The 27,550-nt window shown below is 36.7% G+C and overlaps 4 protein-coding genes and 1 long non-coding RNA gene across 8 annotated transcripts; 3 read left to right on the plus strand and 2 right to left on the minus strand.

Moving 5' to 3' along the window:
* Positions 1–1,234: 1,234 nt before the first annotated feature.
* Positions 1,235–4,692, plus strand: LOC103959312. 2 transcript variants are annotated; one of them, XM_009371665.3, is made up of 7 exons: positions 1,235–1,399; positions 2,198–2,586; positions 2,864–3,311; positions 3,460–3,560; positions 3,637–3,723; positions 3,821–3,948; positions 4,057–4,692. In XM_009371665.3, the coding sequence occupies exons 2-7, from the start codon at positions 2,233–2,235 to the stop codon at positions 4,199–4,201; spliced, it is 1,263 nt and encodes a 420-aa protein (XP_009369940.2). In that variant the 5' UTR covers positions 1,235–1,399; positions 2,198–2,232; the 3' UTR covers positions 4,202–4,692. The 2 variants fall into 2 exon arrangements, with proteins under 2 accessions (XP_009369940.2, XP_009369939.2); XM_009371664.3 differs by having other exon boundaries at positions 1,238–1,399; positions 2,864–3,356.
* A 245-nt stretch (positions 4,693–4,937) lies between these two features.
* On the minus strand, positions 4,938–7,045 carry LOC125471657 (ubiquitin-conjugating enzyme E2 32-like). Its single transcript, XM_048572343.1, has 5 exons — positions 6,865–7,045; positions 6,464–6,595; positions 6,283–6,367; positions 5,704–5,867; positions 4,938–5,615 (listed from the first exon to the last, which is right to left on the minus strand). The coding sequence occupies exons 1-5, from the start codon at positions 6,973–6,975 to the stop codon at positions 5,184–5,186; spliced, it is 924 nt and encodes a 307-aa protein (XP_048428300.1). The 5' UTR covers positions 6,976–7,045; the 3' UTR covers positions 4,938–5,183.
* Positions 7,046–8,881: 1,836 nt separating this feature from the next.
* On the plus strand, positions 8,882–10,684 carry LOC103959377 (DELLA protein RGL3-like). The gene has a single exon (XM_009371729.2). It carries the CDS (start codon positions 8,882–8,884, stop codon positions 10,682–10,684), a length of 1,803 nt encoding a protein of 600 aa, XP_009370004.2.
* A 1,326-nt stretch (positions 10,685–12,010) lies between these two features.
* LOC103959378 (protein NODULATION SIGNALING PATHWAY 2-like) lies at positions 12,011–12,829 on the plus strand. The gene has a single exon (XM_009371730.2). It carries the CDS (start codon positions 12,011–12,013, stop codon positions 12,827–12,829), a length of 819 nt encoding a protein of 272 aa, XP_009370005.2.
* A 3,889-nt stretch (positions 12,830–16,718) lies between these two features.
* On the minus strand, positions 16,719–21,052 carry LOC103959314. Of its 3 annotated transcripts, none has more exons than XR_007253730.1 (5): positions 19,762–21,052; positions 19,633–19,690; positions 19,432–19,538; positions 19,007–19,079; positions 16,719–17,433 (listed from the first exon to the last, which is right to left on the minus strand). It is a non-coding gene; the product is annotated as an uncharacterized LOC103959314 (long non-coding RNA). The 3 variants fall into 3 exon arrangements; XR_007253729.1 differs by having other exon boundaries at positions 16,719–18,455; XR_007253728.1 differs by having other exon boundaries at positions 16,719–19,079.
* Between the last annotated feature and the right edge of the window lie 6,498 nt (positions 21,053–27,550).

A 27,550-nucleotide genomic window follows, 5' to 3' on the forward strand; every position in this document is an offset into this window, starting at 1 on the left:
GGTTAAGCCATGTCAACATTTTATATTCCGATTACTTTGTATCTACGTCTTCTTCTTTTTTTGTTGATATTCGATAATAAGGGAGGAGGAATTGTATGAAAGATTTGGGATGCTCACATAAGAATATTTAACCATTTGAGTTATAAGCTCCTTACAAGAAATATTAATGTTATAAACATGAACAAAAATCGTCCTTTTGAAAATAGACAATTGAGACACAAAATTTAAAAAAAAAATTATTTACGGGAAAACAACTTCATGAACAAGGCTAAATATAATATAAAAAAAAATGGAAACAGCTAGTCTGTAGCTTTGATTCGAGAAATATTCAAAACTAGTATTAACTATGGAAAATTGGATTCTAAGTTGAACGCACAAGACACGCATGAGTTAACTAACTTACATATGTCGAAATTTACAAAAACTAGTACGTTTTTCTGTGTCTAATCAAGGTAAGCAAAGCTTCGGCTCTGAACCGTTAAGGTCAATATCTTGCACAACATCAACGTTGAAGAAGAATTATCATTTAGTATTATGGTTTAATGATATTTTTTTTACTAAAAAATAAATAATTTTAAGTTTAAATTTTGTAAATAACGAGTTTGTCACTAATTCATACCCCACCCCATTTTGTGTGTGTGTGTGTGTATATATATATATATGCCGTATAAAAATTTTTAAAAAATTCATGCCCCACCTCATGTATTGAGCTTGACCGCTTGAGCCATATTCCCAAGCCTACGACTGGTTTCGTACACAAATTTAAAAGAAGGCGCTACCCCATATATTTTTTCGTTCCTTCTTACGCATGTTCCGTTAATTTTTATGTTTTGATTTTGTTTATTTTATTTGATCTGATAATTAAAAATTTAAAATATTACATTTTTATGTTTTGATTTTTTAATTTTAATACGATGATTAAAAATTAAAAGAATCTATAAAATATAAAAAAAAAGGGTGCGGACAAAAATCTAATAAAAAACAACTGCATAAAAAGCTGTGCTAGTAAATGAAGAAGAAAAAAATTCAAAAAAAAAAATTTAACGGAAAGTTTTCAGTATTGTTTATTTTAACAAAAATTATATTTTTATACTAAAATTTTAATCTTGGTACAATTTGTTTTATCCTTATCATTAAAATTTAAATCTTTCAAACCATTTTTGTTAGCTTTTCTAAAAAAGGAAAAGGAAAGAAAAATAATCCACTTTCATGCTTTACCAAATCAAGACCATTCTCAAAATGCCATAATCCCACTACTCTTTCACTCTCACTCTCACTCATTGCATTTACTTCTCCAACCTTTCGTTTCCATTTCCCCCCGTTAGGGTTAGGGTTAGGTTTAGGGTTTCTCCTGGCTCTTCCATCACTGTGCTTCCGCCTGCTCCCTGACTTCTTCAAGGTAAGTATATGCTTTTGACTTCGCTTTTTTAATGTCCAGTTTCCGCATTTTTCTTTTCTTTTATTTTCTTGTTCTTTGTTTGTTTCCACGGAAAATCTGAAATACCAACTCAGGATTCAAGAAAAGAAGCCAAAATGTTGGGAGGCACTTTCTTGTTTTTTCTTTTGTTAGTTTTATGGTGAATTAGAGTACTGGACGTTAGTGGGGCCCTAATTTTCTGTTTGGTTGCTCAGAAAATAGGAAATAGATGAAAGGAGGAAAATGTACTCCAACTGGTTTGTTCTTACAGTTAATGTTGTCTCCAAAAACTTAAAAAATCCATAGGGAGACCAAGGCAATGAAAATCTTTAAGCTTCAGTTTGGACCGTTTGGTGCTGTTTTTCTATTTCTGGTATACTAATCAGTATCACTGGTGTATTCATCCGTTTGGGAGTGCTTCTGTAGGGCTCATAAGCGTTTTTGGTAGAAGTGATTTTATTAGAAATACATTAAATTTATAAAAAAAATCGAGAGCCTCGTGATTAAGCACGTGGAAAAAGCGCTTCAATGACCTAGAAGCACGTTTAAGTTTTTATGACAAACATAGTCCAACACTTTTAGTCCTCTAAGAAGCAGTCCCAGACATGCCCTAGGGGATTTGGTTTCTTTCATACAACTTGCTGGCGCTATTAGATTCATAAGCTCATCGTGATTTAGTTCTTACTGAGGGACTTGGTATTATAATCTTCAGGTTCACTGTGGGGTCTGTAAAATAATGAAATTGTGTTGATCTTCCACCCCTTGTTTTCTGAATGTTAGGTATCATAAAAAGAACTGCAACTGTTTCGGCATAGATGGAAAGCTTCGGTGGTGCTGGGTTTTCGCCTGGAGGTTGCATTGTCAGGAAGAAGAGGAGTATCGTATCACATAAACCTCGGTTAAATCCACCGATATTTTCACTCAGCTATAATATCCCTATTGGCAAAGGAACCATTGATGGGAATCAGAATAATAAGAAGAAAATAGTGCATCCTGATGGATTGGGAAGTAAGAACAACCCGAAGAAGTTAAAGCTTAAGTTTGGAGGTGTTACTCGTACACTCAACAGCAAGTATATAGCAGATGTTGGCAATGGTGGTGGCTCGTCTACTGCTAAATCTTCAAGCTCTTTAGATGCCTTCACACCCCAACTGAATCCCCTTGCTCAGGTACCTCACCCTGATTCTCGTTACTATTGCAATTGTTGTCTCATTTTGTACGACCTGTACGGTGGAATTTATTTGTCACCCTGTATGATTTTTCCAATGATTATTCTTTTAATTCTGTGTAATCACAACTGTAATGACCAGGAAATCTTTGAAAAGTTTCTAGTTCAGTGGTTGCTATTTGGTTTCAAAAGTTACCCCCATTTTTATGGAAAGATTTGTTTGATTTGTTCATGATTACATTATAACAATACCGTGTATCATAACATTATTGATGCAGGATGATGCAGGTGGAGGTGGGGTCAATGAGCCAGTTCGGAAAAGCAAGCGGGCTCCTAAGAGAAGCGCCTTGGATGCTGGATTTAATGAAGATGACGATGAAGATGAAGAAATCCGATTCCTTGGAAGACTAAGTGCATCTAAGGTTGCTCGTTCAGAGAGAATTCAAATGGACGTTCGCTTTCATGGAGATGATAGCGGAGGGTATAAACCAGCAAGGCTAGGAGCAGCTAGTAAAAATAGGTCAAGATCAGAAAAAATGCACGAGGATAAAGACTATTTGGGAGAAGACGATGAAGAAGAATTAACATCTAATGATGAACCTGAACCAAATGGGAAGAAGCTGAAAACAGGATCTCTTAGTCTACTTCTAGAAGGGCGGAAAGAATCAACCCTCACCACACGTAACCGGGCCTTCCAGCCTGGAAAAGATATTTTACCTGGTTCAGGTTTTCTTGACATTGCAAGTGATTTGCTTTCTGTCCCATCTAAAAGTGCGCTTATTCTTTCCGTGTCTGTTGCATAATTTTGATTATATTCATATGCACACCCGTACTGAACTTGTTTTCAGTTTTTCTGTTGGCTGGTTGACCACAGGCAAGAAGGATAAAATGTCTGAAGTGGAACGGCAATTAAAGAAAGCTGAGGCTGCACAGAGACGGAAAGTGAAGTTAGAGAATGCAGCTAGGGAAGCTGAGGTTTGGCCTTTATATCACGCTTTATAATATTAACTCAGGTGGCAAATGTAGAAACAGTCTCACCTCTAATTTTTAGGCTGGGGCAATCAGAAGAATACTGGGTCAAGATTCCAAGAAGAAGAAGGAAGAAAAACTGAAGCAGCAAAGGGACGAATTGAATAAGGTCTTTGAGAGATTATTAAACATTTTTCAGTCTTCTTCCTTTTTCTCGTGGCCCTTCGCATTTATTCTCATGCAGTATTAACTATAATATTATGCAGGGGAGGACCGGCTGTCCTGTCACACTGGCACCAAACACTGTCCGATGGGTCGTCGGTCCTAATGGAACCACCGTTACATTTTCTGATGATATTGGTCTGCCTAGTATTTTCAGTCCAGTGCCTTGCAGGTACAGCATTTGCTTTCTTCTTTACCAGCCCCAGTTCTCTGTTTTTAATCTTGCGTTTTCTTCTTGAGATTGACAAATTTTATAACTTAGATGGTTTGTTTTATTTAGCTATCCTCCCCCACGCGAAAAATGTGCGGGTCCAAATTGCACGAATGCATACAAGTATCGGGATTCCAAGTCGAAGCTTCCCCTGTGCAGTCTCCAGTGTTACAGGGCAATACACGAAAAGATGCAGCCTCTAATTACTTGCTGATACCATCTCCTCCTGCACATCATCTTGAACCAACTAATATGTTCGATATAGGTTGCTAGAAGCTGGACAACGGATGACTCATCATTTCGAAGTCATGCACCCTGAAACCGGTCATGGAATGGCGTAGTGGCATCGTCACTTTCCAATTTATTTTCTGATCACTAATGTTGTTAGAATAGGAAATTATGCTGCAAGTATAACTAAGTAGAATAGTTAGTTATATGAAAGAACAGATGCTTCGGTGCTACGATGAGAGATCACATTGTTCGATCCCGTGTTTTCCCGTCTCAATCGAAAAGTTTCTGTTCATGGAGAAGATGTCGACTTGGGATGAAATATTTCACTGCCTAATGAGCAGGTTGAATTCAAGATGGAAAAACTTACGGCTTATGCTAATTTTGGCGCGAGGGGAACATGTTTGAATGAGACCATTCTTAGTGCATGGATAATTAATTTAAATTAGAGTAATGACAAGCATCCATTTTTTTCTTCTTCGCATCTTTATTTTTGGCCATCTGATTGAATATCAAACGAAAACAACGCATATGAATAAACTAAAATGCATAAGAGGAGGAAAATAGGTTATCTTTATTTCTAGCCATCTGATTGAATATCAAACGAAAACAACGCATATGAATAAACTAAAATGCATAAGAGGAGGAAAACAGGGGGCCTTTATTCTGGCTATCAAATTGAGAATCAAACCGACAGGGGGTCTTTATTTCTGGCTATCAAATTGAGAATCAAACCGACACATTGATGTACGCACATAACGATTTGTTGACATGGAAAATGTTTCTGGGATGACAAAGCTCACGAATGCAAAACATTTTACGTTTAATTACAACTGTGTACATTTTAGATGATCATAATGGATCACAAACCCTTCAAATATATGTAAAACTTTAAACAGATGTCTTTTAACTACCATGTAAGATATACGCATATTCTGTTACAAAGGCAGCACCAATCGTTACTAAATCTATGATCCGTCCATGAAAACAGCACCGTGTCCGCTGGATTTCATAAACTTCTTAAATAGAAGAACCATGATTGCGATGGTAAGTCCAACAGCAGCCCATGTGAACAAGCGATCGTCAGCTGGTTTGTGTACTTTAACTTCTGGCCTTTGTAGCAGCTGACTTGATCCAGTGGAAGGAGCTTCATTCACCGCCCTCGCTGCTACAGGGGCAGGGTTAGCATTCAGAGGGGCTTCCTGAACTTCTTCGACAATCCTGTCTCCTGTTGTTGGATTTGCAGGCCCTTCCCCAGCAGTTTCCTCAGCGGGTGTGGATCCAGCGCTTGCGGAACTCTCCTGAACATTGCTTTCCTTGTTTGAAGGATGCTCTTCCGAAGCCTGGGAGGGGCTCAGTTGAGGAACAGGGGGTGCCTTGCTCAGCATATATTCATGAATCTGTGAAATTAATATTACCCATTAGCAAGTTTCTGTCATGAGATCTTCAATTGTGTAATTGCAACGAAACTTTCAGCAGATATTTTACCTCGTCCATTAACTTCTGGCGTTCATCAGTGCCATATCTTGGGGCTGCTGCACGAGATTTGATAGCCAGGGCACGCCTTTCTTCCTTCTTATATTCCAGTGAACCTAACGCACCATTTGGATTGGTAGGCATGAATGCAATAAGTGCAACTAAAGCAGTCCGCACTGCCAACAGACACAGTACATTAGCAAGATGAGCATAAAATGTCAATCACCGACGAATCAACTCAAATTTCAGTTGTGTTTCACATCACATCAGCACACAGACTGTTCTCAATACCGGTTAAAATGTCAATAATTGAATAGACACACATGAAGAATACAAATGGGAAAAGTCCAAAACACGGAACCCCATAGTGATATGGTCATCGGACTAAGCAAGTCCAGTTCTAACTCCATTTCAAGCCAACCATGATTTAGTGGCGTATCTATACAATGTTACGAGTTTGGGTGTGCAATTGGTCTAAGCAATTGGATGCTGCTTAGAAAAAGCATATTGGAACATTTTATAGCTCTTTGAGACATTTTCTCTGCATAACTATACACTAGCACACACAATCTAAGAAAGAGTGGAATTTACCGCTCCATGATGGCTGCCAGTGCTCGGGATGATGATTTGATATGCTCAAGCAAATCTTGGTTTGGGTTTCGAAGCGACCATTTGGCTGCAAGTGAAGTAAACAAGTCAACACATCATGACAGAAAATACTAATCCAACCAGCAAACTAGCCCATTAACCTCAAAAATGCACAACACATTACCGTCAGCAACATGAATGAAGGGGGTTTGAACGGGTACTCTGCCGGCAACTGAATCCGCCCGTGGTAAATTCCACCTTCGAATTCTGTGTCACTAGGACCTCTGATTGCAAATTGCCAGTCAAATATGTTCTCCTGCAAACAAACGCTAATCAGCTAAATAGCATCTAGTCCTAACAATATCCCCAATTTCAAAATATCCCTAAAATTGCAAACCAAATGAAATTTAGAAAGAGAAAAAAGGAAACAAAAATCAAAATTCAGCTCGAGCCCCCAATATTTAAATTCAATTAAAATCAAAATTCGGGTATCAAATTCAAATCTCACCAACAAAGTGAATTAAACAGAAAAAACTACAAGATCAATAATCTGAATTTGCAAAATCATCGGGAAAAGTAAGAAACCTCGAGGGGGAGGCTCATGAAATCATCGGAGGGTTTGGATTGCATCTCCTTAACCTCCTGCAAAATCCGCTTCACCGCCGGGTTCTTCCGGTTGTACTTCTCCTCCGCCATCGCCGTCCGGTTCGATCTGCACCGCTCCGATCCGATCCACCGCCTCCACCGCCACCACCACCACCTCTCCCGGTTGAATTAAATGAACAAATTATATACGGAATACAAAATACGAAGCGGAGAGGAAAGAGAGAACCGGGCGGTGTTTACACGATATTTGTTGGGTCTATGCCACGTCGACTGCTGCACGATTTCTGAGGTGTCAGAATATGATTGGGGGTCGTGGTTGTTAGGTATATTGGGCCTTAATCTTTACTGGGCCTTAATCCATGTCAAAAGCCTGCTTATGAATAGGTCCAGTCTTATTCTCATTTGAGCTCCTAATCCATGTTTAGGTCATTTATCTTCTGAAAAGCAATAGTTTTATTAGAAACTTGGGCAGTTTTGAAGTTTCATACTTTAGAGGCCAATGTAGCAGGCTGGGCTCTGCATTTAGGCCGATTGGTTCGTAATGTTTAATTGTCGCGATTTAATTCGTATAATATATTGATTTTGAAATTTATGGACGATGATTTTATTTGATCAACTTTTTATGAAGCAATTGCGAGGCTTATTCATATGTCACACACGTTTTAATTTTGTAAAAAATTTGATAAAATTAAACTATTGTTTTTTAATAGCAACAATTTGTAAACTAAAATTGAAATTTTCTCCAAATTATAAAGGAAAATTTTATTGATTGCTTACTATAACGTAGGTCTTTAAGTTGCTTGCCGGCCATGGTCAGCAGTTGCACCAGCGACTAATCGTCAGCGCAAATCCGTCGCTGTTGCTCTCATCTCGGACCCGACAAGGCACTGTTGCCAGCCAACGACAGATGAATATACAAACGCTAATCATCCAACTTGTGTCGGATGTCGCTCTCAGAGCCTCCTCAGCTATTTCCGTCAAGAAACACAGCAGCATTTGGTGCAAGCTGCATTGTAAGCTCCCAAATCCCACGCTACCTTAATTACCTCTTTATCTGTTCGCGCGTTTGCTTATATATTCTACGTATTTTTTGTTTGTCTCATTCTTGGCTGAACTTCTTAATATGCATTGTTGGGGAACTTTCTTCAGAATTTGTTTTAATTATTAGGGTTTATACATCAACGAGGCTTAAGTTTGTTTGAATCCTTAACATTTCAGACTTGATACAGATATGATTTATAAATGATGGTTAAGAAAATGAATGATCAATTATGAAATTTTTGCGGTTAAATTACGTTAATCACAAGTGGGTGAACGAGATGTGCTACAGGGGTGGGTGCAATACTGACCTTTGGATATTAGGGTTTATACATCATGAATCTTGAAAATTTGATTTTTTTATATTTTTTTAAGAGATATTGAAGAAAGTTGAGGGTTTCACCATAAAACTAATTAGCAATATGAGGAGTAGCCTAACTTAGTTATAAGCTCATGCAAGGTCCCTAATTTCATCAATATGGGATCCATTTTCAACATATATTCAATGATGATTAAAAAATTGAACGAGGATGAATTTTTTTTCACTTTTAAGTTTTAAAACCTGTCAATAATCACAAATGTTGGACAAGGAGGTGACGTTAGCGTTGATCTTTAAAAATTAGGGTTTATACATCAACGCCTTGTTTGAATCATTGAGAATTATGTATATTAAATTTACATCTGTTGGTTGGACAAATGGCATTCATATATTTGGACTTTGGGATGCAGGCCATATTGATACCATAAAAAACATCAATGTCGTTGTTCTGCCCTTGATTTCCATGAGATATAGGACTCTGTCAAAACTGGGTAGTATTAACTTTATAATGATGCTTTCATAAGTAAGGAACTAGGAATAAGAAACTCAGACGATCTTTAATGTGTTCATGTTTGCAATTAGCAATTAAAAAGTGCTTTTACCAACAAGAATTGAGAGCCTAAATCGTGAGTTTTCGTGATGACGAATGCTATGTTTTCTTTCGGGGATTTCAATTTCGGTGGAGTTCATGATATATTCAGCTCAACTGAGAAAGGTTTTGATGGCATGGAAGCGGAGAACAATATGGCGAAACAAGTGAATTTGTTTGGAGCAGAGGAATGGGGGAAGTTGGGGGAATTTGGTTCCGTTGATTCGGATCATGGATTCCATGGAAATGACTACTCCTCTGGAGGAAACTTGTTTCCCAAGTATCAACAAGAAGAACAGCAGCAGCCACTGATTTCATACTATGGACTGTATGATGCCATGCAGTTTGATCCTCTCTCGATGCCATTCCAAGCGTGCTTAGGGAAGATTGCAAAGCTCGAAGACATCCCAAATTTGGTTCCACATGTTGAACCAAAGAAAGAGAAGCGAGACCCTTTCTCCTCGTTGGCAGGGCTTGATCTCTTGAACAGCTATGGCAGTGGGTTTAAGCGGTTGAATGGAGAAAGAAATTTTGAGTCAAGCAACTACAACGCGTGCACAGATCAGGTGGCTACAGGCAGGAAGCTTTCAACTGAAGAAATCATGAGGGTGGCAGGAGCAAGGTTCATTCAGACTTATTCTCAAGTGTCTGATGTTCCCTCCATGCTGAGCCATCCGTTTGCATCCTCCTTTTCGGGCCTGTCATATGAGGAAGCTAGAGACGTGGAGCTTGTTGAGTTCCTTCTTGCTTCTGCAGAGAAAGTAGGTTATCAGCAGTATGAGCGTGCTGGGAATTTGCTTAAACGTTGTGATTCACGTTCTTCCAGTACCGGGAATCCAGTTGAACGAGTGGTTCACTTTTTTTCTGAAGCTCTCCAGGAGAAGATTGATCGAGAAACTGGAAGAGTCGCACCACAAGTTTTGAGGACCAAGCAGTCATTTGATGTTGATAGGGCAATGAAGATTCCAAATGATACCTACCTGGCATGTCAAATCAAGCTTCCCTTTGGGCAAGTCGTACAACTTGCTGGAATTCAAGCCATTGTGGAAAATGTGGCTGAGGCTAAGAAGGTGCATGTGATTGATCTGGAAATCCGGAATGGGGTGCAGTGGACAGGTCTGATGCAAGCCTTAGCATCACGTTGTGATTGTCTGCTTGAGCTTCTCAAGATAACTGCTGTTGGAACTACTTGTAGAGAATCGGTTGAGGAAACAGGTAAGAGGTTGGGGAGTTTTGCACAAACCATGAACTTACCCTTTTGTTTTAAAATAGTGATGGTAGAAGACATGCTAGATCTCAAAGAAGACATGTTCGAGCTAGATTCTGAAGAAACAGTTGTGGTCTACTCTGAATTCGCGCTGAGGAGCATGGTTCCAAAACCAGATCGACTCGAATCTGCAATGAAGGTGATAAAAAACATCCGTCCATGTTTAACTGTGGTCACTGAAGTTGAGGCAAATCACAACTCGCCAGTCTTTGTAACTCGCTTTATTGACGCCCTTTTCTACTTCGCTGTGTACTTTGACTGCTTGGAAACTTGCATCCAACGAGATGATCCAAACAGAAGTATTTTGGAATCAATGTACTTTGGGACAGGAATTAGAAATATTGTGGCAAATGAAGGAGAGGAAAGGAATATCCGAAATGTGAAAATTGATGTTTGGAGGGCATTTTTTGCGCGGTATGGAATGGAGGAGATAGAATTGAGTTCATCGTCGTTGTACCAAGCAGACCTGATTCTTAAGAATTTTCCGTACGGAAATTCTTGCACGCTCAATATGGATGGGAAATGCCTGCTTCTTGGATGGAAGGGCACACCTCTCCATTCTCTTTCTCTTTGGAAATTTCTTTGATGAAATAAATAAAAAGGAGGTTGCCTGTAGTTTTAAATCTCTGACATCTTATTATCTTCTTGGTTGAGCTTCAAATTCTAGTTTCGGATAATAATCATGGTCAGGAACTGCATAGGTTATTTTCTTTGTTAACCTTGCGCTTGTTCAACCGAAATGGTTGGCGAACACATTTGATGACGATGATGATTGTCCTTTCAATGTATATGTTTCCCATGAGGGATTACAGAATCTACAAACATGGGAGAAAGCACCAGAATTGTACTTTTGTCTCATAAATTCTCATGAGCGAATTTGTTAACATTAAGTCGAATACTATAGTACTCTTTGAAATTTTCCTCTTTGTCCATCGAGATGATGATCGCATTGCTCTAGTTATCATTGAAAGGATGCCCCCGCGAAGAAAACTGAGCTGTTAAGAGAGGCAACTGCTTATGAACACCATAAATATGTACAAGCGCATCCAAACACGTCTCTACAACTATGGATCATAAGTTCATAAGACACTGGATGTATCAATTTATTCCACAACTATCTAAATTCAAATACCTTAAACGTAATACAATCTGTATCGTATAATTAGTAAAATGAATGCCTAGTCTAGTGTGTCACGTAGTGCCGAATGTATATTACTCAAAGATCGGATGTTCTTGATTTTTCATGTGATTTTACAGTTCTTGTATTTCTTCTTTTCTTCCATGAACTCGGTCATTCTGTTTTGCGATGCTTTACGAAAGCCATGCTTCCAGTTTGTACTTTCTTCACTCTAATATTCTGTGGTCTTTTTTTTTTCTTGCTTGTCTTATCCCTAATCCTTATTCCTTTATCCTTTTGGTCATAAAGTGCCGGCTGATGTCCAAATCAAATTTACTCATAGAATATATCAGATCCTTGGTGGTGAAAACTATATCAGCAGAACGAATAATTTGCTTCTTGCTTGGATCATGTCGTCGAGCGCTCACATACTCCTAGCTTTACATGCACAAGCTTCGTACCTAGTGTTTGGATGTATTAGGCTTTTAGGGATCAACATGAATCATTGGAGGGAAACCATAATTTTTTCACTGTACTAATTAGTTTTCTAAACATATGTCCTAATCCGATCGAGTTACTTAACAATTTCAGTTTTCATACAGCTGTTGACAGACTGGCCTTGGAATTTCACAGAAGGCCAAGCTATAGCATATCCTACAAATTTTGTCAAACCATGTAAAGAAGTCATGGCGTAGAAGGTCAGCTTATAAGCAGACACAAACCCACAAGAACATTCGTACACTTTTCGCACTCCGAAAAACAAGAAAAGCTCAGCTTTATTCTTCTCTTGAAACCATGAGTTGTGCCTCTGGATTGTCAACCGTCGAAGTGATGAGAGTTGCAAGGGAACGGTTCATACAGTTCTCTTCCCGGAGACACGCAGATGACTGCATGGCTGACCATGTTCTAGGCAGCACTGCCTTCGGCCTCTCAGACCAAGAAACAAAAGATGTTGGGCTTGCGCATCTTCTTTTAGCTTGTGCTGAGAAGGTTGCAAAGAAACAATACGGCTGCGCAAAAAAGCTGCAGAATCTATGTGATTTCCTGTCTTCCAGTAGTGGAAATTCTGTTCAAAGAGTTGTTTACTATTTTTCCAAAGCTCTCCAACAGAAGACCGACAGAGAAACTGGCAGAAACACATCACAGGGATCGGAAAGTAGAGATGTTGCCGCTATGCATGTTGAGGAAGCAATGGCGGCTTTGAGTCCTGCTTTAATGGCATGTTTCCTTGAAGTTCCCTTCTTTCAAGTTACCGAGTTTGCGGGCATCCAAGCGATAGTGGAAAATGTGGCATCATCCAAAAAGATTCATTTCGTTGACCTTGCCATCAGAACCGGGGGGCACTGCATCGTGTTGATGCAAGCGCTCGCAACAAGATATGAATGCCCAATTGAGATGCTAAAAGTTACTGCTGTTGGAGTAAAATCAAGGAATAAAATTGAGGACACCGGCAGAAGGCTGGCTCAATTTGCTGAGGCATTGAAGTTACCTTTTACCTTCAAGATAGCCATGGTAAAAGATATCAAAGATATCAAAGAAGGTATCTTTGAGTTAGATACTGGTGAAGCAGTTGCAGTTTACTGTCCTCTACTGCTATCCAGTACAATGAACTAACCCAATTGCTTGGAATCTCTGATGAAAGCCCTCAGAAGCCTCAATCCGCGTCTCATGGTGGTCAATGAAGTCGAGGCAAATCACAACTCTCCGATCTTCATAAACCGTTTCTACGAAGCACTCTTCTACTACAGTGCATATTTTGAGTGCCTCGATGCCTGTATGGACAGAGGCAGCACGCTTCGGATGGAGTTGGAGGAAACATATTTGAGTCACGAGATCAAGAACATTGTTGCGAGTGAAGGCGAAGAGAGGGTAAACCGGCGGATGAAAATCGATGGGTGGAGGAGTTTGTTTGGAAAATGTGGAATGGTGGAAGCAGAGCTTAGCTTGTCCTCCTTGTACCAAGCAGACCTTATTGCCAAACAGTTTGCTTGTGGGAGGAGCTGCACAATGGGGACTAATGGGAAGTGCTTTGTTGTTGGATGGAAAGGAACTCCAATTCTCTCACTTTCTGTTTGGAAGTTCCACGCAGTCAATGTTAAGACCTTTAAACATCTCTTGTAAGAGCTATAGCCCTTGTAGAAACGATAATAACGGAAACATATGTTTTATTAGATTTGTTTTCCAAACAAGGTGACATGAAGTCATAATTTTCAGGCCTACCAAATCTTACTCTCTGGTCCCACCCTCCTTTCTTGGTCCTAGTCCGACCATCGAATAGAACAATCTCTTCAAGACATGAGCCAAATTAGCTGAAGGAAAGTGCTTTAATAGGTGTTGCTAAGAGAATTATTGTTGTAATGACACCCGCTACGCGCAACGCCATGACGAAAAATGCTTCTTATATTAACGGAATGTGAGTTTATACCACTAATCGTGTTGATTCTGTTGATTCCTGAATGCTAGTGCTTGTACTTTCATCCTCAGCATTCGCAACGGCACCGTCGATCTTTCCGGCTTCAGACGCTGGCTGGTTAATAAGCCGCCAACTAAAGTAGGTTAATAACGTTTGCTACCGCGCCGTTTAAGGGGTAGTTTTGACTTCGTGAATGACGAGTTTTATAGTAATTGTATCATGCCGCCGCCTTGTGTGGGTGAGTCCAAGTATTTGTGAGAGCATTTGTACCATTAGTGGCGAGTGTGCTGGTAAAAGCTTGCAAGAAATCCGATCACAAAAGCAGTGATATCGAATTGATATTGAGCTGGTTGGCTGCTCTGAATGATGAGATTGAATGAACGGTTGAAGCATCTTCATTTATAACTCGAAAATTGCTGGCTTAGCACTTAGCAATCACTCATTATTTGTTATTTTTAAACGTTGAGTGGTTCTGGTTCACATTAATGTGTTAATTCCTCTTGGTTTAGACTAATGTAAATAAGTGTCTTAAGTAAGAGAGACTACATGAAAGAAGATGACAACAAGTCAGTGTCTCAAACGTGCTGTACATTTTAATTTACATTAGTGATGAATTTTGAATTGAATCAGTTACCATCCATTTTGAATAATTGTTTTTAATTATCTTTTCACATTTGGGTCCACTTTTGTTTATTATGTGGTTATTGTCATGCTACTTCTCAAATGCTTCCACATTTCAACATAAAATAATGCATTATTGACGACTGAGATGTAATGACTGCCAATAAGTCATAGTTTTATAATGTATTCGATAATCTTTGTTTTCTCATGTTCGTTTCTTTCCTCTTTTCCTCTCTCTTACTCTTTCTTTGCACCTTCCCGGCCTATGTTTTTTCTCAAGTCCATACACCAAACATTATCATATTATAAACTTATGTTTTTGTTGACTGAAGCTTGATTTGTTTAGGTATTTCAATATCATCTGTTAGGCAACACAACCACTGCTATATTTTCAGCCATGATCAATTTACTCCATATATTCATATACACGAAAGTTCGAATTTTTTTTGTGATTTTGAAAATTTTAACTTAGATAAATCCCTCACTCTCCATCTTTTCTTCTCTCCATTCCCCGTTCATTTTCGTCCTTAGCACAGTGGAATGCTGCCCACGCGTCAATAATCGTGACTTCCTCTCTACTTTTAATTATGTTGAATAAATACGAAGATTTCAAAAGTTCAAAACTTTGAATTAAGCAATAATAAACCCTTGCGTATTAATGAAATTATTGTATTATAAGATTATAAATCGCAAGTGGTGAATTGCCCTGTAGTCTTCCTCTTTAATTTTAGTGTAGCTTACAGACTTATTAGTAGTAGCATCTCATAACCAAGAAGAAAAAAAAATCACAAATGATTCTTCATAATCTATGTCTATAAAACCCTTATTCATAACTTGTACAATAATATATTCAAGAAAAATGCTAAGGAGATTTTCTCAAAAGTGTGACTCTTCATGAACTCTCTGTCATCTTATGTTTTTTTTTCACAATATTTTATATGGAACTTTCATGAAAAGGGCTTGGCCTAAGTCTATTTTAACAAAAAACCGTGCTATAATTTTATTTAATGAAAAATCCTTAAACTTTAATAAAAATAACAAAAAAAAAAACTTAAATTTAATGAAAAAAACATAATTTTAATATTAAAAAAACCCGGGTCATACTTGAGTATCACATTGTAGACCCCCCACCCCCAACCCTATCTTCCTTATCAGTGAACCGAAAATAGTTTGACGTGCAGGACGCATGCGTAGTCATAGATACTGTTTATAAAATTTACTACACTATTTATGAAACTTAACGGTACTACAGTGTTTAATGAGATTTACTACACTATTTATGAAACTTACTACACTGTTTATAAAACTTAATGGTACTACATTGTTTATAAAACTTACTATATTGTTTATGAAACTTAAAGGTACTACATTATTTGTGAAACTTAACGGTACTACACTGTTTATGAAACTTAACGAACGTTGGGCACACATGTTTATATTTTTATTGTTTTTTTTTCTTTTTGTCCTTATCATTAAATAAAGTTATTAGATGGTTTTTGGTTAAAATGTAAAGTTTTGAAAACCTTTTCATTAATTTTCCTTAATTTTTTTATAATATGTTGGAACGGAAATGAACGTTATACTGTGGGATAATGTTAACGGGAGCAAATCAAATTTGCAAACCAAATGATGTGTCACCAATTGAAAATAAACACGTTATCAAAACTAATAATTCAATCATCAACAACCACCTTATTTGGTTTACAAAATTTGGTAAAAATTTGGTCTTCATAGCATTACCCTAAACTTTGAGAGAGTAAAGAGTCCATGGAGAGTTCTACTTTGAGAGAGTTTTCTTAGTCTTTCTCTATTTTCAAAGGGATAATGCTAAGAAGACTAAATTTGTAGGCAAATTTTTGAAAACTAAAGGACATGAAATGATTGGTTTATTATTTAAACGTTGATAAACGTGTTTATTCCTATTAATGACACATCATTAGTTTGCAAATTTGATTTTCCTAGCATTACTCTTTTTAAAGCAATTAATTAGTTTATAGTAGAATTTATATTTTTTTAAAGTTGAAAGAGACCCACAATTCGAATCACCCGTTAAACAATAAGTGTATCTAAAACATCCTTCGTTCATAGTAAAGCATCCTATATATACCTTGGAATGAAACGAATACATTTGCAAATACTATGGAAAGTCAAATTCGGTTTAAGCCAAAAGGAGAAAAACAAAAAGAAAAATGGATTAAAAAATTAATCATGGTACTATTCATTTTACCCTTTATTTTATTATTTTCGTTAAAACTCAAAATTTCAACCCATTTTCATTAGTTTTTTTTTTTTTAAATTAATTGGTAATATGAAGAGTAACTAAATTTGTTTATAAACTCATACAAGGTCTATCCTCTCATAAATGTGGGATTCACCTCAACATGAAAGACTCGAAATTCTGTCAACATTCTTAGTGCGCGAAAACAACATGAATTGACTGATAACAAGAACCGAAAGCTAATCATCCGCTGCATTCAGAATTCGATTCTTTATATACGAAGGACGGTGATCAGTCAAATCGTATTCGCTTCTTGAAGCTTTACTGAGATTTCTTTCTCCCTTACTTCGACTATACAAGGACAGAAGTTCATCGCAAAGATGTAAGCAAAGAAAGAAAAATGGACACAGCAGGCACGTTATTTCTAAGGCCTCGCAATAATCACAAGCAAGTTGGTTCGGAAGAACGTACAGCGATGCACATTGAGCACAATCTGCTGTGATTAATTTGACGAAGAAGCAGTAGAACATATAAGTAAACAAATGGGGGACACACAACCAAAGGTAAGATGGAGTTTTTTATTATATACTAATGAAGGAGCATATATAATATGTTTTTCATATACTCTATCAGATACAATGTGCGATAAAATAAGTGCATTTAAATTAGAAAGAGTTGGGTTAGGCATCCTTGGACAAAGAAAAGGTCTTTATATAAACAAAAACGAAGAACTACTTTATAATTGGACAAAGAAAGAAGAAGATAAGAAGAAACAAGGAAAATGCCTCAAAAATTTGGCAAAGACATTTTCAACAAGTGAAAGAAAAACAAGGCATTTCCAAACAGAAAGTTATAACCAATATGCAGTGAAAAGAAAATAATGCCTGAGCAAGGGGTAAAAAATCATGGACCTGAGCAGCGATGTAGAATTCATTCGAATGCAATATTTTCCTTTCAAATGAAAACCTGTAGAAAAATAAAAAACCAAATGAAAGGGCATGGTAGAAAAATTGAGGGGGAAAATAGATTAAGAAAAAGTAATTAAAAAAAAAAAAAAAAAAGAGGGCGAATGATGTTGTCCAATGTACTGAATTTCTCTTAAGTATAAAGACGGTTGTATATACTTCTTGACCAAATGAGATAACATCAAATTCGAATGAACTAATAGGGGGATTAATCATAACTTGGGCATTCATAGTTGTCATTCTAAACTTGATGCCATACTGTAAAGTAACAGTTTATTTCCATTGGATAATTTGATTTCCCAAATTCAAATAAATAAATAAAAATAAATTAAAGAATACTAAACATTATTACACATCATTACAACATCCCGTCAGTCAAGAATCAAATCCAAAAGTAGAATTGGGTAAACAAATGAGAACCCAAAAGAAAATAGTCAGCCTAACTAAGAGGAAAATGATCGAACAAAAAAAAAAAAAAAAAAAAAGAGAATCAAAAAGAAATTGCAGAAAAAAATTCTTAGGATAAAGAAACCCACTCGGCCATTCAGTAGAAAAATTATGAAGCATTGATTCAAAGATGCATCCGTTAAGGTCATACAATGTCCTAGAAGATGAACTGAAGAACCAAATTGTCTTATAGCATGCTTCTCAATTGTTTTAAAAATGGATTGGATTTCTATATTTTAGCAATTGGCACTTTAAGATAAGACAATTGTATTTAAAAATAAATGATCAGATACACACTTACCGTGTGAAGATGGCTGGAACTTTTGCTAAACACTCATATTGGTAAAAAAATTAAAACAAAATACTTGTACATGTTATTTCTTCGTTGCTTCATTGTAGGTGAGAATATTATGAGATCAGTAGATGACATAATTAAAGGAACCCAATTCAACGCTTAAACCTAGCTTATCATTGCATTGAAATGACAAAGAAAATGCATATTATATCCATGCTTTCAGCCATTCATTAGATAGATGTGTTTGAATGTCATTGATGCCAATGATAGACTTCATTACTCTGCACATACAAATTGTTCAAAAAAAAATTAAAGCATCTAAGTGCATTAAAAGAAGATATATCTATATCTAAAGAGGAAGGCTTATCATGAGCTTCAAGAATATGTAAAAGAAAGGTAAGTATATGAATTCTCAAAATAAAATTGAAATCGAAATTCTTATATCTTTAAAAATTTAAGACAAATTAAAATTAGGTTATAAATTGAAAATATATTAAGAGGAACTCTTCAAAGTATGACTTCTGCTGCAATATTTTGATATAAAACAAAACCCCCATAATTAGATTTATTAGGGTTTTTTTTTTACATATTTTCATGTACTTCAAAAGACATACTAAACGGATATATCACATTTAAGTTAAAGTATGCTAATTACGAAAATAATTTAAATGGCTCCTCAAATTATCATTGTTTACATAAAGAAACTAATGCTATATCCTCTGTTTATACACTATATGTATCTTTGATTATAAAACCAATAGAACTTTTTACTATTGATCTTAGTATTAATAGAGCAGATAAGAGCTAATGAAATAGAGCTAAGCTACTTCACCTCTTCCATAAGTCCACGTCTCCACCCAAGCCTAGACATCCTGACATTGCCCAGATAGGTGTGCCTTCCTGACCTGCAAGATTTACACATAATTGGAAAATTGAAAGAGGTTTAAGTATGAACAGATTGTAAAACGAAAAACTTTATAGCACTAAATTGGGTTGCAAGCAAGCACCAACCATCATTAATAAAAAGCGGGTACACAAAATTGGCAAGAGATAAAGTTATTTCATGAAACGCAGCTCTGAGCGATGTCGATCTTCGGTTTCGGCAAGGAAATGTTACATGATCTCAAATCACCTTCAATTGGTAATTATGTAAAGAAACAGTTACGCGAAAATTCACATATATATATTTTTTTTTTTTTGAACCTAATCTACCAATTCAGTGCAACAAAAGAAAGAGATGAGTTGGGAAAAGCATACCTTCACAAAGCAAAAAACTTTTGATATTCCACAACTTTCTTCTTCTTCTTCCTTCTGAGTATCTTCTGATTCAGGGATGGTAGTGTTGCAGCACTCATCGAGCATGCCTATTTCAGTAACCCCAAATTAGTTTAATTTTTTTAATGTTCAAATACAAAATTGGGCATAATAAAAAATGAACCAAAAGTCTTAATTGCCTACCCAAGTGAGAGAGGATTTTGGAAAACAGCGCGAGGCGGCTGCGATGTCCGGACCTAGCCTGAAATTAGTTAATTACCCAGATGAAAAAAGAAATAAAGAGTGAATTAGAAGATTTATCAAACAGCTTACCTCTGCAGTTGTTGCCAAATTGAACAAATCAAGCTTCTATAGCAGTCTACAGATCACAAAGCTGAGAGATGAGGTCTGCTTGAACTGGTTGTAGCGATGATTGAGACTGGAAAGGGATGTGAAAATCATTTCATTCATTTTCCACTGCATTTTCCCTGTATTCCATCACCAAAATGTTCTTTTTTATTGATTTCTAAAATTTTAAAAATAAAAATAAAAATATTCAAAAATAAAAGTAAACTTCAACGGAAATGTATAGATTATCTTCAATCATTTGTAACCATATAGAGGTATTGAAGGAATGATACACATGAAAGCTCATATGCATTCTATAAACAACATAAATTCACTTGGAATTTACTGTTAAGCCAAGCTACTAAGAAATTGGAACTTATTTTATAAAATAATTAATCTTTTTTCAGGTTGAAGCAGCTCCAATCCTGGGGTTGGTGACCTCGAGCATTGTGGCAACTCTTCTGTTCTCATCATACAAAAAGGGCTCCTTTTTATAAAGAGATTATCATCAATGCATTGCTGCTCAACACCTAAATCATCAAATGTGAGACAAAACAAATTCTAATGTTTAAAAGGAATTCCACGAAATAAATAATGTCCTTATCAAATCTTTAATTTATTACTACAAAACCCAAAAATTTAAAAAGTTTTAAAAACCTTACATGACCATTCATCAGCAAGGTCAGGGCAGCAAAACCCAACAAACCCAAAATATTCGAATAAATCCCACAGGAAAAAAAATCCATTTGAATTGAGAAACCTCAGTGAAGATAGTTGAGGAAGCCACGTCAATCTCAAGAAGCAGAGAAAATTAGGGATTTTTTCCGGACTCCAAATCATCCCTAGACACCGTTACTCTTTAAAAAAAAAAAACCAAATTAGGGATTTTTTTCAGTGAAGAAAAAGAGAAGATTAAAAGAACGATCATTTAATGTATACACGCATTAAAGATGTAATGCTCTGATAAAAGATTACGTAAGAAGAATGATCCTTTAACGTTATGCTTACTGCTCGTGGAAAATCTCCTTAAGAATTCTGCCACCAACTTTGAACTTGCAAAGGAGCTATCTTGAATTACCGGTGACGAAGAATCATACTCTACAACGAAAACAAATTAAGGAATCTAAAGATGGATGAAAAACCTCGTACCTGATCCATTACCACTACTTTTTCCATAAGAAAGATTTCGACCAACCTTCTAGGTATAAAATTTTTCCTCGAATTGAGACCAAATTCATTTAATGGTTCGCAGTTTTTTAGAGAGATTGTGTTGTGGTTCATGTGACATCCCACATAACCCAGGGGAGTGATCCTTATATGTATATTCTCATCCCTACCTAGCACGAGGCCTTTAGGGAGCTCACTGGCTTCGGGTTCCGTAGGAACTCCAAAGTTAAGCGAGAAGGGGGCTAGAGCACTCCCATGATGGGTGACCCACTGGGAAGTAGCTCATGAGTTTCCAAAAACAAAACCGTGAGGGAATGGTAAGTCCTAAGCGGACAATATCGTGCTACGGTGGTGGAGCGGGCCCGGGAAATGATCCGCCCCGGGTCGGGATGTGACAATTTGGTATCAGAGCCTAACCCTGGCCATGGCGTGCCGACGAGGACATCGGGCCCCTAAGGGGGGTGGATTGTGACATCCCACATCACCCAGGAGAGTGATCCTTATATGTATATTCTCATCCCTACCTAGCACGAGGCCTTTAGGGAGCTCACTGGCTTTGGGTTCCGTAGGAACTCCGAAATTAAGCGAGAAGGGGGCTAAAGCACTCCCATGATGGGTGACCCACTGGGAAGTTACTCATGAGTTCCCAAAAACAAAACCGTGAGGGAATGGTAAGCCCAAAGCGGACAATATCGTGCTACAGTGGTGGAGCGGGCTCGGGAAATGATCCGCCCCGGATCGGGATGTGACAATTTGACTCACACGAGAACTTCCCGATGGGTCACCCATTCTGGGAATGCTCTCGCGCGCTACTCGCTTAACTTCGGAGTTCCTACGGAACCCGAAGCCAGTGACCTCCTTAAAGGCCTCGTGCTAGTTAGGGATGAGAATATACATATAAAGATCACTCCCCTGGGTGATGTGGGATGTCACAGTTCATGCATTTTGAGAGGGGATGTTCTGGTTCTAGGGTTGTGAGACAGAGAGAAATGAAAAGATTCTAGAAGTAAATGGAACAACCTCGTAAAAATTGCCACGATCATATCTCTTATGACATGGCAGCACCAAAACCCAATAGGCAGCTAAGGGCATATTTGTAAATTCACCCATTCAATACCAAAAGCAAGGTAGAAAAACGGAAGGGATATTTTGTCAGTGGCAGAAACAAAATAAACAAAATCAAGAAGGGACCAAATTGGAAGAACACTGAAGAATGAACAGTGATTTGAGTCTAAAAGGACACAATGGAAATTAAATCAAATGTTACTTTTTTGTTATAAATAGGTAAAAGTTAGAGAGATAACCTTTAATAGTGACAGGAGCGAAGTAAGTGTAAAATACCACACTATAACTATAACACAAGGGGATGACTAATAAAAGAAGGACGGATAGATACTGATGTTATTTATCCTTCCTTTTCTCTGTATTTTGATAGTACATGGAACATTCTATTTATAGAGCAACTCCATCACACACCTTTTAAAAATACGATCTCCTTCATTTCCAAAGTCCACATTATTGTTGGTATTGAAAATTTGTGTAGGCATTCATTAATTTGCCAAATATTTTCAACACTGCCAATGTTTTCAACCTCCCATTCAGATGCCCACATATTAACATCAGTTGCCTCGTTAAAACCTTGTTTGGAAAAAATCTAGTGGGAAAAAACCATAGCGGAGGAAAAAGAGTACAATTTTATCTGGATTGTTGATATAGTGTTAATTATGCTTATGTTGCATCGTTAAAACCTTGATAGGAAAAACCCAGTGGGAAAAATCCTAATAAAAGGAAAAAAAGTACAACATACATGTATCATAGATGCTCCCCCTGATATGTATCTTCTCCTAATTCTGCATTTTTCAAATTTATCTGATTGGTAAGTCGATGTAATCCGATACTTTGCACTAACTTCTAAAACATGTACTTTGGTAGAGACTTGGTTAATAGGTCTGCCAGATTTTCATTGGAACAGATTTGTCTGACTTCAATAACTTTAGCCTTCTGAAACTCATGTATACTGAAAACTTTGGAGATATGTGTTTGGTCTTATCGCCCTGGATGAATCCTTCATTCATTTGCGTAACATAGGCTACATTATCTTTATGGATGATAGTTGGATTATCTGTCTTCGGAGTTAGATCGCATGAATTCCAAATATGATGGATCGTTGATCTTAACCAAGAACACTCACGATTTGCTTCATGTAAAACAAGTATTTCTGAGTGATTTGAAGATGTAGCAACTAATGTTTGCTTCGTTGAGAGCCATGAGATTGTTGTATCTCCATTCTTGAACACATATCCAGTTTGTGAGTGAGATTTATGCAGATTAGAAAGAAAACCAACATCTGCATATCCAACAAGGACTTGGTCATTTGTGGATTTCTTTGTGTAGAAGAGACCCATGTTTGTTGTTCCACGAAGGTGTCGCAATATATCTTTGATTCCCTTCCAATGACGAATTGTTGGAGCAGAGCTATACCTTGCTAACAAGTTTAGTGAAAAAAGCTATATCTGGTCTATTATATTGTGCTAAATACAATAAAACACCTATTGCACTCAGATATGGTACTTCTGGACCAATGACCACTTCATCATCTTCTTTTGGACGGAATGAATCTTTCTTAATGTCTAGAGAACGAACGACCATCGGCGTGTTGAGTGGATAAGCTGATTGGTGGACCAAAATTCCATTAACACAATGCTCGATCCGCAGGCCGAGACAATATTTTGTTTTTCCAAAGTCTTTCATTTCAAATTCGCTTTTCAGATATTCAGCAGTTTTATTGAGCTTTTTAGGAGTTCCAACTAGGTTTATATCGTCGACATATACTGCCATTATAGCAAATTCAGAGTTGGATTTCTTAATAAACACATAAGGGCAAATGACATTAATGATATACCCTTCTTTGATCAAATACTCACTGAGACGATTATACCATATTCGTCCAGATTGTTTCAGCCCATAATGATCGCTTTAATTTGATTGAGAGCATACCTCGTGGTTTGTTAGTTGTTTTAGGCAACTTAAGTCATTTTGGGACTTTCATATATATGTCAGTATCTAATTCTCCATATAGATACACGGTGATGACATCCAAAAGTCACATGTCAAGTTTTTCTGAAACCATTAAACTTATTAAGTAACGGAACGTAATTGCGTCCATTACAGGAGAATATGTTTCCTCATAATCAATTCCAGGTCTTTGAGAAAAGCCTTGTGCAACGAGTCGTGTTTTATATCTTGCAATCTCGTTTTTCTCATTTCGTTTTCTTATGAATACCCATTTGTAACCCACGGGGTTTATATCAGGCCGGGTTTAGACTACTAGTTCAAAAACATTTCGCCTTTTTAAGGAATTTAATTCTGCATGGATTGTATCTTTCCACTTAGGCCAATCGTGCCTCTGTTTGCATTCATCGATAGAGCGAGGCTCAATATCATTACTTAATATGATTTTGGTGGTTACTGCGAATACGAACATGTCGTTGATGATTATTTCATTATGATCCCACAATTCATTAGTACAAGCATAATTTATAGAGATTTTTTTGCTTTCATGTACATCTGTTTCTTCAGATATATGTGTCTCATCAATGACATTTTTTTTTTCTGAAAGTATAGTAGAATCATGAATTGTGGAGGTATGTAGTGTTAGAACTTATGGTTCTTACAAATTTTTCATTTTGATCTTCAGGCCAAAATGATAAGCACTCGAAACTTCAAGTTTGAGATTTTTAAGATGAATGAGGATGGTGATTGTACCACATCATTCTCATTGAAATAACATAACATAGGATATATGTGTCTCAAATATATCTTCAAGCCAAATTTTTCATGTACATCTGTTTCTTCAAATATATGTGTCTCATCAATGACATTTTCTTTTTATGAAAGTATAGTAGAATCATGAATTGTGGAGGTATGTAGTGTTAGAACTTATGATTCTTACAAATTTTTCATTTTGATCTTTAGGCCAAAATGATAAGCACTCGAAACTTCAAGTTCGAGATTTTCAAGATGAATGAGGAGGACGATTGTACCATATCATTCTCATTGAAATAACATAACATAGGATGAGCGATTATTCTGCACCACTCAAGTAATAGGAAAATTTAAATACGCAGAGCAGGGTGGGCAATTATACCACACCACCTAAAATTGCAATGAAATGAAACAACAGACAAATTTAAATACGCAGAGTAGGGTGGACGATTATACTGCTCCACCTAAAATTTGCAATAAAATTAGATCTACAGTCCAAGACAGGCGATGATACCGCACCATCTTGGATTGCAGTAAGATTAAATTTGCAGTTCAAGATGGGCGATTATACCGTACTATCTTGGATTGCAGTAAAATCAACATAAATAAACACTGGGTTAGTAATCAAGATCTACACCAAACAAGAAATCAAAGATATATGTAATTGTTAGGTTGAGAACTAGAAGTAGCATGGTGCAAACAGTTATTCACGAGGGTATATCTAGCAGTTGAGGTAGAGGAAGAAGATGAACAATAAAATACTTAGAGGAAACATTTTTCTTTTCTTTCAGCGAAGAGAAATGAGAAATGATTAGAGAGTTGTGCTGATAACGTGTTATAAATAGATAAAAGTTATAGAGATAACCTTTATTTTGATAGTATACAGAGTGCTCTATTTATAGAGGAACTCCAGCACACATCTTTTGAAAATACAATCTCCTTTATTTCCAAAGTCCATATTACTATGTGGGTATTGAAAATATGTGTGGACATTCATTAATCTGCCAAATATTTTTAACACTGCCAATATTTTCAACATTTTTTACTACATATATATATAATTGGGTAAAGTACAAAAAACTACCTCAACTATTGCGATCATGACAGTTTCATACCTCATCTTTTAAAATTGACAATGTCATACCGCATCTTACGAATTTGTGACAATGTCATACCTCCGTCAATTTTTCTGTTAGTTTTTCTGTTAAATGCTGACGTGGCAATAGACGGGGACCACTTTCTATTAAAAAATTAATAAAATATTATTAAAAACTAAAAAAAATATTTAATATTTTATAAATATTAAAATAATAAATAAAAGTAAAATTAAAAAAAAAAGGGTAAAGTACAAAAAACTACCTCAACTATTGGGGTCACGACAGTTTCATACCTCATCTTTTAAAATTGACAATGTCATACCGCATCTTACAAATTTGTGACAATGTCATACCTCCGTCAATTTTTCTGTTAAGTGCTGACGCGGCTTAATTCGTAACCTACTTTCTATTAAAAATTATTAAAAACTAAAAAATAATTATTTAATATTTTTTAAATATTAAAATAATAATAAAAGGCAAAAAAAAAAACCCCCTCATTTTGTCCCTCCCCTCCCCCTTCCTCCCTCCTCTCTCCTCTCCCCATCTTTATCCCCCACCTGCAAATCCCAACAAAAAAAAAAAAAAATCCAATTTGTCTTCCCCCCACACTCGCACTCAATTTCCCCACACCCACACCCATACCCACACCCACACTCTTCTCCCTCCTGCAACCTAGAAAAAAAAAAAAACCCAGATCTCGTCGATGGGAAGATGGGTGCACAAAAAAGGTGGAGGATGAGTGCAGAAGAGAATGTGGAGAATGGATGAAAGTGGTGGATTTGGGGTTTGATGGGTTTTCAAAAAAATAATTTTTTTTTTTCCTTCTTCTTCCGTGGGGGAGTTAATGGTTTTTTTTTTAAAAAAAAAAAAAAAAAATTTCCTTCCTCCTTTTTTTCCTCCTCTTCTTCTTCTTCCTCCTTCTCCTTCTCCTTCTTCTTCTTCCGCAGAGGGGGTGTTGATGGGTTTTCAAATTTGTTTTTTATTTATATTTTTTCTTCCTCTTCTTCTTCTTCCTCCTCCTCCTTCTCCCTTCTTCTTCTTCCGCGCCGATAGGGGGAATATTTTTTTTTTTCCCTTCCTCCTTTTTTTTCCTCTTCTTCTTCTTCCTCCTCCTCCTTCTCCTCCTCCTCCTCCTTCTCCTTCTTGTTCTTCTCCAAGGGGGTTGTTGGGTTTTCAAAATTTTTTTTTTATTTTTTATTTTTTTGGGTTTGCAGGTGAGGGGAAGAAAATGAAGATGGGGAGAAGAGAGAGGAGGGGCAGGGGGAGGGGAGGGACAAACTGATGGTTTTTTTTTTCTCTGGTTTTATTATTATTTTAATATTTAAAAAATATTAAATAATTATTTTTTAGTTTTTAATAATTTTTTAATAGAAAACATGTCCCGAATCAAGCCACGTCAGAACTTAACAGAAAAACTAACAGAAAAATTGATGGAGCTATGACCTTGTCACAAATTTGTAAGATGCGGTATGACATTGTCAATTTTAAAAGATGAGGTATGAAACTGTCATGGCCGTAATAGTTGAGGTAGTTTTTTGTACTTTACCCTATAAAATTTGATAAGTCCGAACCAAGGCACATTGCCAGGCTCGAGTTAGACAAAAGTTGATAAAGACTTGCTCGTGGTAGGTTACTTGGATTAATATTCTATGAATTGTGGAATTCAATGTTACAGTGCCATTATGATTGGTTGAAAAGAGTTGTAGAAATTGAGGTATCATTTGGTATGCTTTATAAAATTTGAA

Source organism: the organism of the source record quoted next, unplaced genomic scaffold (assembly GCF_019419815.1).
Source record: "Pyrus x bretschneideri cultivar Hongxiangsu unplaced genomic scaffold, Pyrus_bretschneideri_v1 Contig6, whole genome shotgun sequence".
Classification (NCBI taxonomy): Eukaryota; Viridiplantae; Streptophyta; class Magnoliopsida; order Rosales; family Rosaceae; genus Pyrus; species Pyrus x bretschneideri.

Bases quoted from the DNA above. Each gene is read 5' to 3' on its own strand.
- LOC125471657 (XM_048572343.1), bottom strand. From the start codon at position 6,975: ATGGCGGAGGAGAAGTACAACCGGAAGAACCCGGCGGTGAAGCGGATT. The intron at 6,368-6,463 runs GTAATGTGTTGT...CTTCACTTGCAG, and splicing joins CTTCATTCATGTTGCTGACG to CCAAATGGTCGCTTCGAAAC. The intron at 5,868-6,282 runs GTAAATTCCACT...GTCTGTTGGCAG, and splicing joins CTGGCAGCCATCATGGAGCG to TGCGGACTGCTTTAGTTGCA.
- LOC103959378 (XM_009371730.2), top strand. From the start codon at position 12,011: ATGAGTTGTGCCTCTGGATTGTCAACCGTCGAAGTGATGAGAGTTGCA.
- LOC103959312 (XM_009371664.3), top strand. From the start codon at position 2,233: ATGGAAAGCTTCGGTGGTGCTGGGTTTTCGCCTGGAGGTTGCATTGTC. The intron at 3,724-3,820 runs GTCTTTGAGAGA...AATATTATGCAG, and splicing joins AAAGGGACGAATTGAATAAG to GGGAGGACCGGCTGTCCTGT. The intron at 3,949-4,056 runs GTACAGCATTTG...TGTTTTATTTAG, and splicing joins TTCAGTCCAGTGCCTTGCAG to CTATCCTCCCCCACGCGAAA.
- LOC103959377 (XM_009371729.2), top strand. From the start codon at position 8,882: ATGACGAATGCTATGTTTTCTTTCGGGGATTTCAATTTCGGTGGAGTT.